The 19,378-nt window shown below is 32.6% G+C and overlaps 4 protein-coding genes across 4 annotated transcripts in view; 3 read left to right on the forward strand and 1 right to left on the reverse strand.

Moving 5' to 3' along the window:
• Epg5 (ectopic P-granules autophagy protein 5) overlaps nucleotides 1-10,260 on the reverse strand; it is a 53,779-nt gene extending 43,519 nt beyond the window's left edge. The window contains 14 exon segments of the mRNA XM_040727262.2: nucleotides 1,577-1,740; nucleotides 2,711-3,061; nucleotides 3,063-3,271; nucleotides 4,399-4,579; nucleotides 4,634-5,005; nucleotides 5,074-5,437; nucleotides 5,506-5,826; nucleotides 5,881-6,179; nucleotides 6,240-6,513; nucleotides 6,580-6,953; nucleotides 7,017-7,194; nucleotides 7,358-7,898; nucleotides 7,956-9,729; nucleotides 9,822-10,260. Coding sequence (XP_040583196.1) covers nucleotides 1,577-1,740; nucleotides 2,711-3,061; nucleotides 3,063-3,271; nucleotides 4,399-4,579; nucleotides 4,634-5,005; nucleotides 5,074-5,437; nucleotides 5,506-5,826; nucleotides 5,881-6,179; nucleotides 6,240-6,513; nucleotides 6,580-6,953; nucleotides 7,017-7,194; nucleotides 7,358-7,898; nucleotides 7,956-9,729; nucleotides 9,822-10,085 — 5,666 coding nt within the window. The 5' untranslated portion in view covers nucleotides 10,086-10,260.
• A 1,497-nt stretch (nucleotides 10,261-11,757) lies between these two features.
• On the forward strand, nucleotides 11,758-13,840 carry LOC121131892 (protein PRRC1). The gene is made up of 2 exons (XM_040727294.2): nucleotides 11,758-12,314; nucleotides 13,033-13,840. The coding sequence occupies exons 1-2, from the start codon at nucleotides 11,880-11,882 to the stop codon at nucleotides 13,567-13,569; spliced, it is 972 nt and encodes a 323-aa protein (XP_040583228.1). The 5' UTR covers nucleotides 11,758-11,879; the 3' UTR covers nucleotides 13,570-13,840.
• Nucleotides 13,841-13,879: 39 nt separating this feature from the next.
• Nucleotides 13,880-15,120, forward strand: LOC121131903 (epimerase family protein SDR39U1). Its single transcript, XM_040727301.1, has 2 exons — nucleotides 13,880-14,288; nucleotides 14,354-15,120. Exons 1-2 carry the CDS (start codon nucleotides 13,986-13,988, stop codon nucleotides 15,002-15,004), a joined length of 954 nt encoding a protein of 317 aa, XP_040583235.1. The 5' UTR covers nucleotides 13,880-13,985; the 3' UTR covers nucleotides 15,005-15,120.
• Nucleotides 15,121-15,607: 487 nt separating this feature from the next.
• ND-B14 (NADH dehydrogenase (ubiquinone) B14 subunit) lies at nucleotides 15,608-17,674 on the forward strand. Its single transcript, XM_040727311.2, has 2 exons — nucleotides 15,608-17,336; nucleotides 17,393-17,674. The coding sequence occupies exons 1-2, from the start codon at nucleotides 17,088-17,090 to the stop codon at nucleotides 17,522-17,524; spliced, it is 381 nt and encodes a 126-aa protein (XP_040583245.1). The 5' UTR covers nucleotides 15,608-17,087; the 3' UTR covers nucleotides 17,525-17,674.
• Nucleotides 17,675-19,378: the final 1,704 nt, after the last annotated feature.

A 19,378-nucleotide genomic window follows, 5' to 3' on the forward strand; every position in this document is an offset into this window, starting at 1 on the left:
ATTTGTACTCCAAAATAATAATAATAATACAGTCAAATATAGGGCGTTTACAAGTGGTTTGGACAAGATACAACCACTCTTCTAAATTCTGTGATGCAGTTAAAGTAAAGTTTGGTGGCAATGCAGCATTGGTCAAGCAGACTCGAACTTATTGGAAAAGCCTGTACGACTCTGTGTAAAGAATTATTCAGCTAAAGGAGCAAGACCAATCCATCCCAGCCAGTCTATTATCTAATATGTCGACCAAGCCATTGCAACTACGGGAGTGGTTGTTCCTGGAAGAGTTGTTGTCTAACTCCAGCCCCACTGGCCCAGCCCTTATATACTCTCCAGTGAGAAAAGTCCAACGTTTTTTGGGTCATCTTCTTTCTACTATATCGTCCTTCCTCTATCACTTAAAAAGAATCAAAGAACAGCTGACCAAATGCAGGCCATTAGCGAATACATTACTCAAGGGAGTTCATGATCGGTTTGACTCTTATTTTGAGTCCAGGGAGATATTGGTAGCAACAAGCTATCTGTTTGAATTCAGAATACGTATGTTCAACTTTAATAAGAAAGATCCGCCAAAAAGTCATCTAATAGAGGGGGCAACTTCATAGAATGATACCTTGACCAACCAAGAAATCAAAGCATAACCTAACAACAGATTCTTCTGTATTGAATCAGGTATGGAAGATAAGTCAGACGATAAAGTAAATCGATTTTTACTTTACTTCCATCTTATCCTACAGAAGGATCAAGAAGGTTTTTATTAAATACCTATAACAACATCTCCCCAACCTCAGCACCGGCGGAAAGGCTTTTCAAAGAACTTCCAAGAGATTTTGAGGAGGAACTTCTAATGTGCGCTAACAAGGTGTTCCAATAATAATAATACCATTGAATTATAAAAATTTCCTCGGAATCTTACTCTGTTTAAAAATATAAGTATATTCTATTAGATGAAATAAATCAACTACAATCACTCGTTCAATACAAAATAATTTCAACAATCCATGAACTCCTAAAAAGGCCCGGATTGTTTAGTAAGAGAGCAGAATGAGTTGGGCCCATCAAAAGGGCATGCCAGCCCAGATAATGCCCGTGAGTCTTAGTCTGAAAATCCTTGCATTAAAAGATGTTGGAATTTTTTTGATTTACATTTTATTTTTCTGAAATTGGTTAAAACAAACGAAAAGTCGTTTAAAACATGAACGATTAAACGAATTCAATCTGAATGATTTAGTAAACTGAACAAATTCGAATAAGTGAACGGTTAAAGTGAACTAAACCATCAAAAAAGGTGAAGGACAACACGACTGTCTTGTACCTACTAAGAGTCTTAAAGGTAAATAATATACTAACTTCTAAAAATAAGTTATAAATTATTTATGAGCTCATAAAAGCCATTTTTACATTTTAGTTCGTTCCGGAAATATTACCCATACCATACACAATACATAATATGTTGTACATGTACTGGTTAACCTCAATTGCGTTAAACGATGGTTTCTACTAATCTATATACGTACAATACCCAGTAAATAACAATTCCAACATCGAGATGTGAAAAAATATGAAATCAAAAGCTTACCTTAGGACTGCAGCATCTAAAGGATGACGTTTATCATGATCTATGACAGTCATGCAATCTGCTGACATCACATACCACTGCATTAGAGTATCAAAGCTCATTTGATCCATTTTCCTCCATGGAAAATACTCTAACTCTTCAATGAGTGACATTAGATTGCCCATCTAAAGAAAGGAGGGAAATCGTATATGAATAGCTCAAAGCAAATGTTACAATTATTAATTAAAATATTTAAGGAATCAATCTAGCGAAGGTAACAAAGATACATGCTGTATGTTGTATAGTTATTTAAGGAGTTATCTAGAATTCAAATCATGACTAATTAGAAAAGAACCTTTTGCATATTTCAACCTCTTGTTGAATATGTTTACATATGCATATTATTATCATTATTAATTTTTAAATATATGATTAAATAAAAGAACAAAGATCTTTTTGAAAAAATGTATGTATAATATACATCCTTTGGTCAAGTACGTGTTACACATATCATTAATATTACAAATGCATTAAGGTTAGTGTTAGGTTTCGGTTTGGAAATCCTAGAACGGTCTGAGACCTTTATAATTTTTCGTTCGGTCCAACAAAAAAGCTCGGTCTGGACCGTTCTCATATAAAATTTTTCGGTCTAGACCGATTTTACAGATAAATTGTTTATAACATGACATCCTATGTTTTTTTTCTTCAGATAAATGACGTTATACAAAGTTTAAATAGAGATAGCTTGGATTAATTTTGATTCCGCCGTCTCTTATATGTATACAGTATTTGTTCTAGGCCTTATCGTGTACTTTTGAGATTTTTTTGAAAAAAAATGAATGACAGTTGATCTAGAAAAAAAATGATCTCTCATAATATATAAGATCGAAAAAGATCGGTACATAAAGTGAGACCGAATCAAAATCGGTCCACGATCTGAGACAGCGGTCTATACCCAAAAATCGGTCCAGAAAAAATCACTTAAGACCGAGCCGAAAAAAAAAATTCTGTGATGTAGAGAGTCTCAACACAAATAAAGGTGTTAAGATTAACAATGTCAGACAAACTTAACTGAGAATTTCACCTGTCTAACTTTCAAATATGAATACTCCTCTATATGTCCAAATATGTATGCAAAGATAAAAAAAATAATACCTGACGAACTTGGGGCTCCGCAGCCAGTTTGACAATAAGTTTAACAAGTGCAGATATAAACTTTGTTAGCAACGAAGGATTGTAATTCGCATTAATTTCGTTTAAAACTTGAATCCAGGATATTTGAATAAAAATGTTGCCCAAAAATACATGACAAGGAGGTAAGAAGGTGTCAATTATTTTAACCATCATTTCAATATCTGGCTGTGTGGGAATGAAAGTCTTCCAATCCAAAGGAGAAAGACCATGATGAATAACACTCAAAACATAATCCTTTACAGCAGTATGCGTAAATTTCTTAAAATAAAACTCAGACCATAGTAAAGCAATGGGGGGGTCTGGATCCAGAGATGTTCTTTATCATAAAATCCATGATATGACTGAAGGAGCCCACGACTATTCTTGACAATTTTGTATCACCTGGAGCCCATGGTAAAAATACTTGTTCCTTATCAGCCATTTGTTGTATCCATGAAGCCGTTTCTTTCTTATCTTCGCCAATTAGAGGAACCAACCATGGATGGTAGAGCTCCATGATTTCAGACCAAAGTTTGAATGTAGCTAGATTAATTAAAGAGAATAAGGATGCAAGATAAATTTAATGAAAATACCAATCAGGAGATAAAATATTAAAAAAAAAAAAAATAGAGCCCGGATATATGTACGAGGTGTGTTCAAAAAGTAAGGTGATTTTTCAAATTTCGCAGGCAACGTATATTTGATATGCTCGATTTTTTTATTTTAGTACACTCCCACGAATATATACTTACTGTTTCAGTGATATATTATGTTTAGTCTGTTTGCGAGAGGCATACCAGTTAGAAGTATTTTAGGTGTTCGGCGTTGCTATTGAAAAACATTTGAATCAAATGAAAGAATTTCAATCAAATTTTGTGTAATAAATGAAATTCAGTGCTCCAAAGCACTAGACATGCTAACAGTGGCATACGATGAAACTGTTCTGAGTAAAATAATTATTTACAAGTTGTACAAACTCTTACAGGATGCCCGGGAAGATTCGATCAAATCTCAAAGTTTTGTACACAGTTTTTATGGTTTTTTTTTCGACTAACGTGGTGTAGTGCATCAAGAGTTTTTACCATATGGTTGCATGGCCAATAAAGAGTATTATCTTCAAGTTAAGCATCACTTACGAGAAGCAATACGAAGAAAACGTATGGAATTGTGAAATAAAAATTAATGGCTTTTGCATCACGATAATGCTCCTTTGCTTGTGAGAGATTTTATTGCCAAAAACAACTGCATAATCATGCATCAGCCACCATATTCACCGGATTTGGCCCCATGTTACTTTTTTTGTTTCCAAAACTGAAGAGCCCTATAAAAGGGCGGAGATTTGCAATGATTGATGAGATAAGGACTGCATCGCTGGAAGAGCTCAAGGCTATACCGAAAAATGCCTATGAGAGGTGCTTCCAGGATTGAAAAAAGCGTTGGCATAAGTGTATTATATCTGAGGGGATTACTTTGAAGGGGACAATATAAATATTGATTGATAAATAAATATTTACCCCAAAAAATACAGTCACCTTACATTTTGAACATACCTCGTATTACACACAATTATGTATCAATGTATATAATTATTATAGATACTGATAATTGACGGATGTTTGATAAGTATTACAATAACAAATTTATAATTAAAATTAATTAGGACTCCTTACCTTCATTTTTTATTTCCAGAGGGGATCGCATATACGTCGATACAAGAGAATGTCCCAAAAGATCAAAAATTAAAGCTAATACTTTTACATAATTTTTGTACTTGGTATAAAGTCCATGAAGCCCTACTTCCATCCTTTCTTTACGGAAGTGTGAAGATAGTACACGTTGAAAATATAGTATCTAATGACATGATATCATATTATTATGTAGGCTATTTTAAACATTTTCCCTTACCTGAGCCTGTTGCAGGAATGTTTGATTTCTGGCAAATTCAACTAAAATTTCTGACCATTTATCAATCGGATCTTGAGCATCCAATTTCATATCAGTACCTTTTTTCATGACAACTTTTACTATATCCAACCAAACACTAGGGTCTAGTCTCTGTATCTTTGTGAGCTCGAGTAAAATTTTGAGAGACTCTCCAAAATGTGTAGGGAACTCATAAAGAGCAATGGTTAATAAGTGATTTCGATGAAGTCCATGAATCATTTGCCTTTCATCACAAGGCTCCAGGCCCGTCCTTTCGAAAGCTTTTGATAAAACAGATAATAAATTACTTCGTTGATGAATAGAGGCACGACTACACCATTCCTTGATCGACATCTAGGATTTAAAAAAAAATCATTCTTAATTAATAGCTTATATAGATAGTATAAATATAAGCAATATACTTTTGAGAGTAATACAAAAGATAACATGGAGTTCTCTGAATGAATAATGTTAATCATCTTGTAGGCTTGGGAGAAAATATCAACATCAGCCACATTGGGTGTAAATGAGGGGGTTAAAAGCTCGGATAGCAATGGTTTCGATATTATTCTATCAAGTAGTTTGAGACATTCTTCCTTATTACCAGCAATGAATGTTTGACCCAACAATTCTAATGATTTCGATAGCCAATGTCGAACAGGTGGGCAAGATGCAACAGATTCAACAAGCATATCAGACAAACTATAAAAAAGACTAATTCCGATCTTTTTAAAATCAAAATTTCCATGAAGCATCGGAGGACGAGAGTACTGCTCCAACAAATCCCTAAATGATACATAAAACAATGTAATTAGTGTACTTATGTATATTGCTGACTATAAAACAACTCTTACAGAACAAGAATATCCAAAAATGTAAGGCTACTCATTTGCTTATCCGGCAACTCGTGGACCATTCTCTGTATAAGTGCACGGAAGCCTTGTCGATTTTGACTAATTTTATGATCAATAACCTCATCTTTTTTGTACTCAGTAAATTTAAGCAAAATGGGTGCCGTTCCCGAGCAGTCATATTTTTCCTTTTTCGGACCCAAGGTTCCGGTGCAAGCCACTTTACGGTATACTTCAGATTCTAGTTCTTTATATAAAGAGGGAATTATTTCCATATAGGAGCAATTCAAAAAACTGTACTCCAAGTCATTGTTATAGAAATTACTAACAAAAATGTAAATAAGTTATGATACTTAAAAATAAAATGTACCACAATACCTGGCAAAATTAAGAATTGAATCGATACACTCCTCAATCAATCCATTTAAATTTTGGGCTACAAGAATCCTATTTATTTTTTTATCTGATAGCGTTACCATAGGACAAGGAATCATTTTATCATATGAACTTAATCGCTTCACTATTCTTTCATTAAAGGGTAAATCTTCATCCCGAACAATCTTAGTTGACACACTTTCTCTGTGGACGACCCTTCCATGTTTCTTATTCCACTCTTCAAGTAGATATTCCTTTTGCTTCTTCACTTTTTCAAAATGAATCATTTCTAGCCAAAAATCCTTTAAACAAAAGTAATAAATATTAGAGAAGAATCAATAAAAAGATAATCAAATCCTTACATCCATTCCCATGATGAGTTCTGACAATTTAGCAGGGCAGTATGTTGGAGGCAAGGACGGAACATGAACATTGTCTTGAAGAACCATGGGATCCGAAACCCATAAATGAAAAGCACAGAACAAATCTTCCATTTTCGAATAAAAAGGATCATCATCCTTGGATTCAATAACATACTCTGCAAAACTGTGAATTTTGGCTTTAACAGAGTTAAAGTAAATTGAATTCATTATCCCTTCAAAAAATCGAATTCCAACTCCATTAAATTCATTTCCGCTGAAATAAATTGAATTATTATTACATACACACAAAAAAAAAAATCATTTATAAATAGTATATTACTCTTCATCTGGAACTGGACGAGCAAGGAAATATGATAAAAACTTTTGAGCGAATACAGGGAATAATGGGTGATCCAAAGGAGTGTCCATCATTTGCTTGCACCATTTGTAAATTGGTAATTGACTTAAGGCGCATTGTTTGTCCTTCTCCGAACAAATTTTACTCAAAACAGAATCCAGAGATGTTTCTTCTCCTCTAAGACCCCCAACTAATGATTTCCACATTGAACGAAAATATTCTTCTTCCGACTCTAAAACAAAATATGCATACCATGGACACTCTGAAGCGTAAGATGGAAGTAAAACCTCATAGCCACTAGCATCGCCAGATTTCCATGACAGAAACGATAACCAGGATGAGCAATTTGTTTTATTCTATAATCAAATTCATAGGTCGTATTTTAAACCTTCTTATCATAAAGTATAATTAATCCTTACCATATATGTATCCTCAAGATGAAGTTTGATTTTTTGTTTCATATTTTGATTAAAAAATAACTCACGACAAAATAGATCCATTAAATATAATACATTCTTATCTCGGCTCTCTTTAAGGATTCTTGTAAAAGGATCAAACCATAAATTCAACACAGTTTCATTATTGTCAAATCCCAAACTTTTTAAGAAAGATTAATCTCAATTTTATAATTCAAAAGGTCCTTTTATATGTTATTTTTTCTTAAATAATTTTAAGGCAAAATAATGATTAAATAAATATTTTTGTATATAAGACATAATAATAAGAAAAATAATTCATAATGAAGGATAAAAAATGTTACCTCTCGTTGATTGAAATCTGCTTGAGTAGCATACAACTAAATTCCTTCATAATAGGACCAGGGAAATCTGTAATAATAAGATCCTTTGCCATTTTAAAATAAGTATGATCAGCAGTAATAAGAGTGATTAAAATATCGTGAAGCTCATCACAAGCAAAAGATGATGGACAAGGAAGAAACATGTAACTTGCATTTATAAAACACTCGCAGAAATGTTCAATACGCCCCGCATTGATCAAAAACTTTAAATGATGAAATCCTTTATGACATATTTCAGGAACAGAGTGTCCAATTTGAGTTCCCTGAAGAGCTACGTAGTATGCTAGTGGATTCTTTGATCTAATTCCTTCTCTCACGGAATTCAATCGGGGATCCGAATATAAATCTAAGGCACAAGAAACGTCTAGAGTTGCACCTCTATCCATAGCATGAAGTCGTAACTTAGATAGAATTCCCCATGCCCAAAGTGTAAAGAGTTGCTCTGGGCTCTGTCGATGGACCAAATTTGAAACTTGCATTATTGATCCTTCAAAAAATCCATCTGAAATATTAATAAAATTACTCAAAAATAAGAAAAAATATTATTTATATGACATACCAGGAATAGAATTAGGTGCAAATTTGACACAAGCATCAATAACTGTAGCTGCAGTTCTTTGATGATACTCAAAACTCAATCCATCATCTCCCCAATTCATTTTTTCAAAAATAATGCGTCCTAATTTACTTTGAAATGATCTGAGAGGTGAAAATGATAACCAGTCCTGAACCAATTTGAAATCTTTCTCACTTGGATTCCATAGATGAATTGGAAGGTCTTTGATTAAATAATAAGACCTTTCACCTAAAGTGTCCAATAATCCAGGGAAATTTAATTTTTTAATCAAAAGAGACATAACAAAGGGATGTTTCGTCGATATATTGGACAATAGATCTCTCACGTTTTTAGAACACAGTTCAGAAGTGTCTTCATTTACAAAACCAATATGAAATAAATCCAGGGATGTCCTCTCTATAAAATCTCTATCTTGATCTCCATTTCTTGAAATTGCCATATTAGCAAATGTTGTCAGTAAATAATATCCCTCTTCATTCTCAAGAGACTCTGTAAACTTTTCTTCAAATTGAATGACAAAATCTGGTTTCGTAAAAACATCATTCCAATCCGTTATCTCTTCAGCAAAGTTCCTCAAATGTTCATCGTCTTCTCGATAGTCTAAATGGAGTATGTAAAATATTCTCCATAGCATGGATAAAGAAATTGTACCATAGGGTATAACAACTAAGTACTGCCAAGCGCCCAACTTTTGACTCGAAAAAATACACTTTGTTGCTCGGAGAAAGAAGTTGTCGTATTCAACTTGAAACCTTTCAAACATTGATGGATCCAGAGCATAGCCTCTTTCTTTCTTGAATCCTCCCCAGTGATCTGACACATATTGAACTGTATGACGGATCATTCTTCCGAGTCTTTTAGCAAATTGACGATATCTAGGAGTATTGAAAGTGGCTAATCCATCTCTTAATAAGTAAACAAAATATGTCGAAAATGCAAATAGCTTCAAAAAAGAGTACTCCGAGGATTCCTTTGCATCATAGACATGCTCTCCATCAATGACTTGAATTCTTAATATGTATTCATAAATGGAATATATAGGGATTTGATTAAGGAATATAACTAAATCACTTTCTCTAAGGAGAGACCAAGAATATGCAGGATCTTCATCTTCTTCCCCTTCTGAGTCTAATACTACCCAAACATTGTCCTTTACTTGAAGTGGAGATCCATTGGATACTTTAAACTCTTTTAAGAAGGACTCTCGAGCCTTTATTGGTCTTAAAAGACAACTTAACAATCCCAAAAGATTGTTAAGATATGGATGCTCAAAAATAGAGTCATCATCATAGGGATCCCCAACCAAAGGCTTTTGAGGTTGAATAAAGTGCCCGCCCCAGGTTCCAACACCGGAAGGGCATCGAAGTAAATGATTCAGTATAAACAAGTGATCATTGATACTCGATTCCTGTGCTAAGAAAACTGATATGAGATTGTCTAACCAGGATCGGGTATCTTTTAAAAAGACAGGATCAGTCACTAAACGTCGTTGGAAATCGAATAATACATTCACAGATGGGCGAAGTAGATCATTTTTATCATAAATGACTTCTTTTATATAGTCTTCAATTTTGTAGCGGTAGACCTGAGCTTTATAGGATGTCACTGAGAATTCATTGAGGATGTAATTTTTCATTTCTTTCAGTGTAGAGTTGAGTAATGAGACGGCAGATGGGTGGAAAGCTGCAGTTTCATACTCATGAGTCCATTCAACGACTTTGCCATCCTGACACTCTCCGTCTTCGGTTATCTTTTCCTAAAATACAATAATTTGGAGTAAAGAGAAATGTTACAATTTATATTAATTATTATCTACTAAGAAGAATAATCTAAGTGTAAGAAAGTCACCTTTTTCAAAGTCCATAAATGAAGCTCCTGATTTTTAATTCGAGTGTGTAACTCCTGAAGCTTTTTTTGATTCTCAGCTGCAGTTAATCGAACACGAAGATAGTTCAAAATCAAGTCATGTAACGGAGATTTCTCAACTTGAGACGTTTCTTCCAAGAAGCCCTCAAGGAGATAGCCATTCTTCTCGATGTCATTTGAATAAATTCCTCTTAGTTGTGCGTCGGTAAAAGGATTGATGAGGTATTCCTTTCGTGAAGGATCCATTTAGATAATCCAAGTTTTTATTTTCATTAAAACAAATAATCTTTTTTTAATAATTAATTACGATACTGACTCCTAAGACGAAGACAAAGATAATAATTATATGGCGCAATATAAATAGATTCTACGCAGTTATAAATCATTTACGTCACAATAAAAACATAACAGAACGACATCTACCGTCTGTTTGTGCGTAAGATATAATAACAGAAACAATTATTTCAAGGCAATCACAATACAATCCTAGCTTAAGACTAGGTAGTCGTTCTTCTGCCTTATTGTTCTTACGATACCGTTTTCATTGACGACATAAATAGCATCATTATTCAAGACAACGTCATCTTGCGGAATCAAAAAATTAATAAGTCATGACGTATTTAATATTACTTTATGCCAATGACGATGAAACACAGTTTAACTTATAATTAAATTAAATCAATGTATTGAAAATCTCTAAAAATTGTTTGATTTGTAAAATTTTTCTAATCAATTAGGGACTATAAAAATAAGATAATTATTAATGAGAAAAAAATATCTTATTATTTCCTTTGTAATGGTTAATTTTTATCTACTATAAGATTGTTTAGGGATATTTTGAATACATTTTATTTTAGAGTCTAATATATTTAATAAAACTTTTATAACAGGGATTTATTTTTTGATTGATAGTTATGTCATTTTGTTTTAGTGGTCCCATTTTGAAATCCAATAGTTCACTCTTTTCCTTAATATTAATGAAAAAGTGTTCTTATCGTTATAAATCTTGGTTGTTAAGCCGGGGCGGCTCCTCCATATGACACAGAGCCCTATAGGGCACTGATAAATACTGATTAACCTGTAAATACATTAAATACGAGAGTATTTTTTTGAACTATTTTAGGAAATTGGGAATAGGGCCGTTACATTGGGGGAGTTATTTTTTCATGGAGTCGTCACCTCCCCCCTCTATAGCAACAACCCTGTGTATAGTGGGTTTTCACGTGAAAATGCTCCATAAGGCATATTTATGACATTATGAATAAAAACTGACAACACACTTCTGCTTTTCCTACTATCTCTTTATATTATATTAGTTACTACAAATATGTGGCCACCTAAACGTCAAAAAGTCATTGTCCATTGACAATGGCATACCACGGTTTTAAATAATTAGAAAACATCCCACTTTATTCATAATCTATAGTTCAATTTTTGAATATAATTAAACCAAAAAGGAACAGTATTAACACATAATATTGAGTCGACATTTTCAAAATTTTGATGTATCAAATATTTTTGATATTATATCAATTCTGTAAATACGTAATAGATTATTTTCTACTTCAAAAAATATTTAAGTAATTACTAATCATTTCTATGAGAATATCATTGTTCTGAAGTGTATCTACTGTATGAATGAGATCCACTAACATATTGTTATATTAATATGTATTTCAATAAATTATTTTAAAACATTAAGACAATCCATTTGTGCTAGGCTATTGTCGAACATATTGTACATGCCACGTCATAGATTTGCCTGGAAAGATTTGAAGTTTCGTATAATTTAGAACTTTATAGGTTTAGATGTGGTTTTTAATCTCAATTAGTGGAAGAGATCAAGGCCTACTCAGTTATATCAATATCATGTATGCAGTATGTAACTACTTTTCTAGTGACTACGATACTCAATAGAATCCCCATCCTCTCGAATGTAATAACGTGTGCTCCCTCCTTTCTTTTCACAGACATATTCTGACATCACAAAACATAACTTAACGTCAGATAAATACAAACTTTATACTAACAATAAACTACATGTCTAAAATGTCATCAAATCCTACAACTACGGAAACTGGTGGAGGAGAATCTGGAAGCTCTTCCGAGTATGAATTTATTGAAAACTCTAAGAAACTTCCTCCTCCTTCTGCACTTCCAGTATTTAACTCCGAACCAACACTCGCAACATTAGAAGAGCTCAAAACTACTACTAGCTGTCCTCCTCTAAAGTCTACTCATGATAAAAGTGTTAAAGATGACAATGTGGAAGAAGATGAGGACAATTTATCGTCGTTTGGATTTGGATGGATGAGTGCTTCCTCTAGTGGAGGATTGCTGTCAAAAATGGCGGAGAAGACAAAGAGTTCCTTCGAGACTGTTATTACTACGTTAGATCCACAGATGAAGGACTATTTAAGTGGAAAAAATAACATTCCATTTTCTCCAGCTGAGGTGGTGGTTGCCTCCGATCAGGTACTAATTAATTACGCCAACGGAATAGTTTATATGTGATAGATTATATTAAATAAAACTTGTTGGTTATTGGAATATTTAGAAATGAAATTGATGAGAATGCACACAAATTAGTCATATTAAAAGGACATAGTCATGGATATAATTTGGAAAAAAAAATGTAGCAATATCTTCCCCAATATCTAGTATGTCCCTGACCCATAAACGAATTTACCATATGATAAATGTTGGAATTGTTTTGTTTTTTTTAAATATACATATATCATGTTTAAGTTGGGACTCTGTATAAATTGCAAATAAAAAATGGGACGAAGCATTTTAAATGAAGAATTTAAATTATAACCTGCAATAGGTATAATTCAATGCATACAACATTTCCTTACACATAAGGACACTAGGAAAGTTATAATGTATTAAAGTAATTTTAAAGGTTGAAAGTTTAGTTTTTTAAATTTTTGTCGATGAGTGATGACGGAGATTTAATCGAAATACTATATTTAGTAAACTTACATTGAAGACATAGGCAGATTTTTATGAATTTCATAGTACGAGTATGCATAGGTTCTATAATAAGCCAATTTTCTTCAATTTTGTCTATATGAAAACCTACCTAATATCCCATTCCTACTATTCTTAGGAATGTGAAAACAGAGCATTACTCCTTATTGAATATTATGTTAGCCTTTGAACTGCTCTAGAATTTTTATTTCCATTTCAGAAGTTCAATGTCACTCCCGTTTCAAACGCCTTTAGAAGCATATTTGGCACTAAAACAGCAGTATATGGACTCCCATCAAAGACTGAAAGCATTGCAGAACAGCCTGTTGGATTTGCCGCTGGTCGCCAAGGCGCAAAAGAACGCATGAATAGCCTTTCCTCAGATGCAGATGTGAAATTATCCCTCGAGAACTTTTTGTTAGAAGTGGGAGAGGATACCTGGGTGGAAATGATAGTTCTCATCCTCCTCAATTCTAAACTGGACATCACTGTTACTACTTATTCACAACCTGTTTATGTTGATGTTCGTTTTGTTGATGTGGCCAAGGAGGCTACTCTTGAATCATATCCCAAAAAATGGTCTGGACTACAAAAATCCATTGCTAGTGTCATCGGAGAGCACTTTGGCTCTCCGCATCAGGATTGGTATGCTCATGTAACAGGAGGCACTACAAGAGAAGAGATCCTGTTTCTTGCCTCTGAAACACTCGCAAAGATGTATAAAAAAGTATTGTGTGAAAGGGTTGAACACGTTTAATTTGACTTGGTTGTTTTTATAATATTATTTCTTTTTATGTATTTTTTTTTGAATTGGTCGATCTATGAAATTATTTTTAAATAATAAAATTAATTATATACCCCTACCTAATGATTGTTGATTTAAACTATTTATACATACGAATAAATTTTAGCACAACCCATCATATCATTAATGCATTACTATAAAGTAAATGCTTCTCATGTTAAGTTCTATTATATGTCTTTTTGAAGAAAGTATTTAAATATAACTCAAATTATTATAGATTCTACACAGTTTTATGTTTTTTTCTTCTTCTATAACCTACTACTAAGTATATAACACACAAACATAACGATAACATATAACTTTAAAAAACCTTCGGTTACATAACAACAGACTGTTAAATAATATTAATTTTTATCTCAAATTTGTCCATGCAAAGTAAGATGTTTGTGGGAAGACTAAATCGTGCATTCTACTCAACTATGGAAGCTGGATCAAAAAATTTGATCATTGTTGGTGGTGGAACTGGATTTGTGGGATCAGAATTAAATGAAGCCCTTAAGAATAAAGGCTATGATGTGGTCAATTTATCCAGGAGATCTTTATCCAACAGTCTCAATTGGGATCAATTAATAAGCGAAGGACTGCCCCCTTCGACTTTAGCTGTTGTCAACCTAGCGGGTCAAAATGTCTTAGATCCACTTTACAGATGGAATTCAGATTTTAAGGACTTGGTGAGATTAAGATCCACAGCCCTTAAAATACATTCAATTTTCTAAATTAATTTTTATTCACTTAGGTATATAAATCGCGGATAGAAACCACTAAACTCCTTAGTGAGGCCATTCAAAAATCAAAAAATAAGCCAGATTCATTTGTACAAGTAACAGGAGTCGGGTACTATTCGCCAAATGTAATGGAAATTCAGGATGAAAACTCACCTGGAGGAACTCACGACTTTTTAGCAAAATTAGTTAAAGACTGGGAGGCTGCCGGAAAAAGTGGGATTCGTCAAGTTTCTCTTCGATCTGGTGTTGTTCTTGGAAGAAGAGGTGGAATGATATCTCAGATATTTCTTCCGTTTTATTTCGGTCTAGGAGGAGTTATGGGTTCTGGAGAGCAACCTTTTCCCTGGATTCATGTTAAGGACTTGTCGGCCTTAATAATTCATGCTATTGAAAATAAAAAATTAGAAGGTCCAATTAATGCAGTTAGTCCGACTGTTACATTGAATAAAGAATTTGTTAGTGCCTTTTCGAGCTCATTAAATAGACCTGCTTTTATTCCAATCCCTGAATTTGTTTGGAATACTGTTTTTGGAACAGAAAGAGCGGACATGATTACCAAGGGACCTAAAGTTACCTCAGTGAAACTCAATGACTTTGAATTTCAGTTTCCTACCATTTCTGACGCATGTAAGGAGTTCGCCCAATTATTGTATAGACCTTAAAAACTATTTACATATTTATATTTTCAATTGATTTTAAAACTTCAAATTCTTAATTGTATTCATTCTGTATTTAGATGTTCTAACAGAAATAAATTTGCACATTATAGCGTTAAAAATGTCTCTTAAGAAAAACCTCATTTGTAAATTATACCCATTTAATAATTTTAATTTTCAATTATTTACTGATATGGATGTGATAACTGATAATTGATACTACAACATAAAACTAGCTTGAAGAAAAACATAAAGAGGAAGCAAAATCGATTTATATTTTTACTTCCATGTAATCATGATGAGACATTTTTGACATAAAACATCGTAAACATAATCCTCTGATCTAAGGACGAACTTTTTCGGTTTGTCCAAAAAAAAAAAAAATATTTTGTTTTTCTTCATTAATACCCTTAAAGTAACAATTTATTTTTTTCCATTTTTTTAGTAAATTCTATGGGTACTGTTTGTTTAAGCGTAAATAATTCTTTACACTCGTCGTAAAAGATAAAAAATTAACAATTGTTCTTATTTATTTTCTATCAGGCACACAGTTATATAAATAATAATTTCCAAATAATTGACAAGAGTAAAAATATGTTGTTGTTTTTTATTGTCAGTCCATATTAATATGGTTATATTTTCTCATGAAACCTTCAAAAACGTATTTTATACAGCAATTCATAACTTTTTGTTCCAAATTTTGCCATGTTAGTATTATCATTTAGATATATATTGCTCTTGATTTGTTCCCATCGATCCCGGCTAAATGCTTTAATAACCATCGGGTATTTCGGGCAAGCACGAAATCTTTAACAAAAACATTGCCATAAGACTCCCAAAAAACTTATATAACTCGTTTTGAGTCAGATTGATACAATTTGTAGGATCATTTTGTGTGGAATACAGGTTAAGTTTCTTCAACCATTCGATTCATTATTTTCTCGACAAAAAATTGTTTGAAGTAATGGACCCGGTCTTTCACTTCTTCCACATTTGCATAATTCTCATTGCCATATTGGAAGGGTCTTCTCAGAATTGGTATGGACATTTTTCCATTTTGGAGCTGGATGAAGTTTTGCTATTCGATGATTATCTTCATTCTCGCTTTCAGTATTGATATATGTATTATGTTGTTGTTTTTTAAAGGAACTTAAAAGTTACATTACAATGTTAATAAATTTTTTGTTTTACATCCCAATGTCCTCATTTTCCAAAACTGAACTCTCAGAACCATTTATTTCTTCTTTAAGACTTATCAATTTTATGAATACAACTACGTTGTACTCATAAACACTTAAATTAATCAGTGTTGTTCGTTATTACCATATTATTTATCCGTATTATAATTTAAAAAGAAAAATCAATGTACATAAGTTCTAAAGTCGTTAAAAAATCCTAAGAAAAATAATTCTTTACAATTGAAACTCAATTAAAAAAGACTAGTAAAGGAGGAATAAATGAAAATATCAATAATATTATTTAAAGATTAGGTAAAAACGAACAATTCCATATTTTTTTTTAAAGAAAAAATATAACAAAATTTAGCAAATTAATCCAATTAGAAAAGTCATTGAGTGAGGAAGGACTCTTGTATACAAAATAACTTATTTAACTTTATGATCAATAAAGTTGAAATAGAAAAAATAAAATAATGGAAAGCAATCAGCATGGGTTCAAAGTACTCCTAGATGGAAGATCAACAAGATATTCAAGCCATATTCAAATATGTCATATTAACCTTTGGAGTGAAATAAAAAGAACAATTTCAAACGTAAAGAATTATTTACATTCGTCGTTATAGGGTTAATATATTAATTGTTATGTTATATTTATATAATTATATATAAATAGGCAATATTAAATGTTTATTTTATCATTTATATACATGTTAATTATTATAGCTCTAGACCAGCTAATTACTTATAGGACTAGTGAAAGGTATTTAAAAATGGTCGGGGAATTAAATTAAATAAGAAAATAATGTGACGTCATTGGCAGCTTGTTTTATAGCTTTCCATCCTGCATGACGTAGCTACTGTATGTTATTATTAAATTATCGACCAGCTAGCTACATCTTGGAATTCCAGAAATGGCGACTGGAAGAGCGAGCCAAGAATTAACGAGACAGGTGAGACCTCTCCTGAGTTTGGACTCTACTGAAGCCCGTTACCGTGTGATTGGCTTATATAAGGCATGCTTCCGTCATATCCCTCGTATGTTGGCCTCCCATAACGTCGCAGAATTCAATGTCAAAACTGCTAGAGAAGCTTTGAGAAAAAGGTTTGATGCTAATGCTCATGTCAAAGATATCCGTGTTATTGATATGCTTGTTATTAAGGTAAGGCACAAGATAGGATTTAATATAAAAAGTCTATTTTTAATTAACTTTACTAGGGACAGCATGATTTGAAGGAAGTTGTTGAACATTGGGCTCAACCCACTCACATCCTTTCTCGAATTCTCAAACCAGAGGCCCAAGTCCAAGTTAAGGATGACTTTTTATCCAAATTTTTCCGTGGGAACTAAAGATTTTCTCTTGAAGCGTAGAAGCCAAGAAAATTAATACATGCAGACAGTCTTTTTAGCATCAGTGTTGATGATGAAGTCACTTTGTAGATATTATAACTTGTCATAATAGTTTTCGAGTTTAGACAATAAATGCAATGTGTCTTCTTATGTTTTACATTGTGAGTATTTAGCACTCCCTCGCTACAAAAAATTTCCGACTATATAAGGCTGGGAATTGCAACGACATTAAGCAATTCCAATAGAAGTATACATTAGTTAAGAGGTCAGATATATTTGTTTAAAGTTCCCAATAACTATTTATATGTAATAATGAAATAGAATGTGCTTTGCAGACAAGCTAGAACTGAAAGTGTTCTACTTATATAATTATTAATATAGACGGAGTATCAAAAATTCTACATTATTATTGGAATTGATATAAATATAATTGAGATGAGTAATTTTGGCGTTATATACTTAAAGGGCACTGAAGGTACTCTTATAAATGAAATAGTTTTCCTAGGGTATAGACGAAGCAGAATTGACTTAAGGAGGAACTGAAAAACATTTCTAAGAAGGAGTTGTGGATGGAGGATGTCAACTCTTATGTTCCTCATTAGGTCTTCTTGTCGATTATTCTGTCTTTTTATGGAACTCCTTAGTTCTTATAGAAGTATACGATGATTCCGTATAAGATCTGGCGCAATTTATATATTCATGAGGTCATAAGTAACCATCAAAGACCTAGATATTAAGGCATCTACACCATAAACGGTCCTTCCATTAAAAGAGATCAGGTCCAGCGAGTGAACACAAAGAGATCAGTAGTTACTTTTTAAATTTGAACGACTGCATCTAATTCATTTATGAATTATGAGTATTTGTCAATATACTTTCTTTAGATAGGGGATATACATGATTGTCGTAATATTAGGTATATTTTGGTAATATAAAAGAATCCCTGAGATCCTAATCAGATGTAGAACTATTAATTATTTGACTTTATTACAAACTGCTCATGTAATATGAAAATAGGGATGCATAAGAAAATTTGATTTCCCGAATATCATTGAAATATTTACGAAAATATATAGATATCGATAGAGAGAAAAAAAATTAGTCTATTGTCCCTTCGCTCCTGCCCTCTCCTCGCCGTCGGCGGACATCCCTGATAAAACTTATCAGGAAGTTTCAACGTCCCTGAAATAGCCTTACTATGGCTAGAGAACTAGTATACTTTAGTAACTAATAAAGGTTTATAAACTAAAACTACTTCAATATCCTCCCACCTACTAATAAAAATATCTAGAACCTATCATGTTCTATACATTTAACATAAGCGTGTCTTAGAAACAAAAAAATCATTGCTTAAATTACGATTTTCTAAAAAGAAAAACGGTTTATATACGTATATATTTTTTAATCATAGCAGACCCATTTTTTGCTTTTCGATTTTTTTTCCTGGGACATCAAAGGTCGATCCAACTTCGTTTGTTTACTGTTCTTTTGAAGTTAGGAAAAAACGGAAATTTTGATCGAGTTCAAACGGATCTAGCTCTTCATTTATTGTATTATATTAAATACGAATATTTGTGTGTGCGTGAAGGTGTTTTTGTACAGAAGTCACAAACAAACCAATGTGATTTTGCTGTAATTTTTCATGTGGGTTTTCAAAGCTCAAGAGATAGTTATGTTAACAATTTTTTTTTGTCAAAGGGCATGGTGGCCTTTAAAAAAATAGTGTGCTAGGATTCATTGTAAAAAAATTTTGTTTTACATGAATTAAAAGAGTTCAGAATTAATTTTAATTTCTTATTGTCCAGGGCAATCCCATCATACTACTGATACCGGGTGCGCCCAAAAAATCTTTAC

Source organism: Lepeophtheirus salmonis, chromosome 1 (assembly GCF_016086655.4).
Source record: "Lepeophtheirus salmonis chromosome 1, UVic_Lsal_1.4, whole genome shotgun sequence".
Lineage (NCBI taxonomy): Eukaryota > Metazoa > Arthropoda > Copepoda > Siphonostomatoida > Caligidae > Lepeophtheirus > Lepeophtheirus salmonis.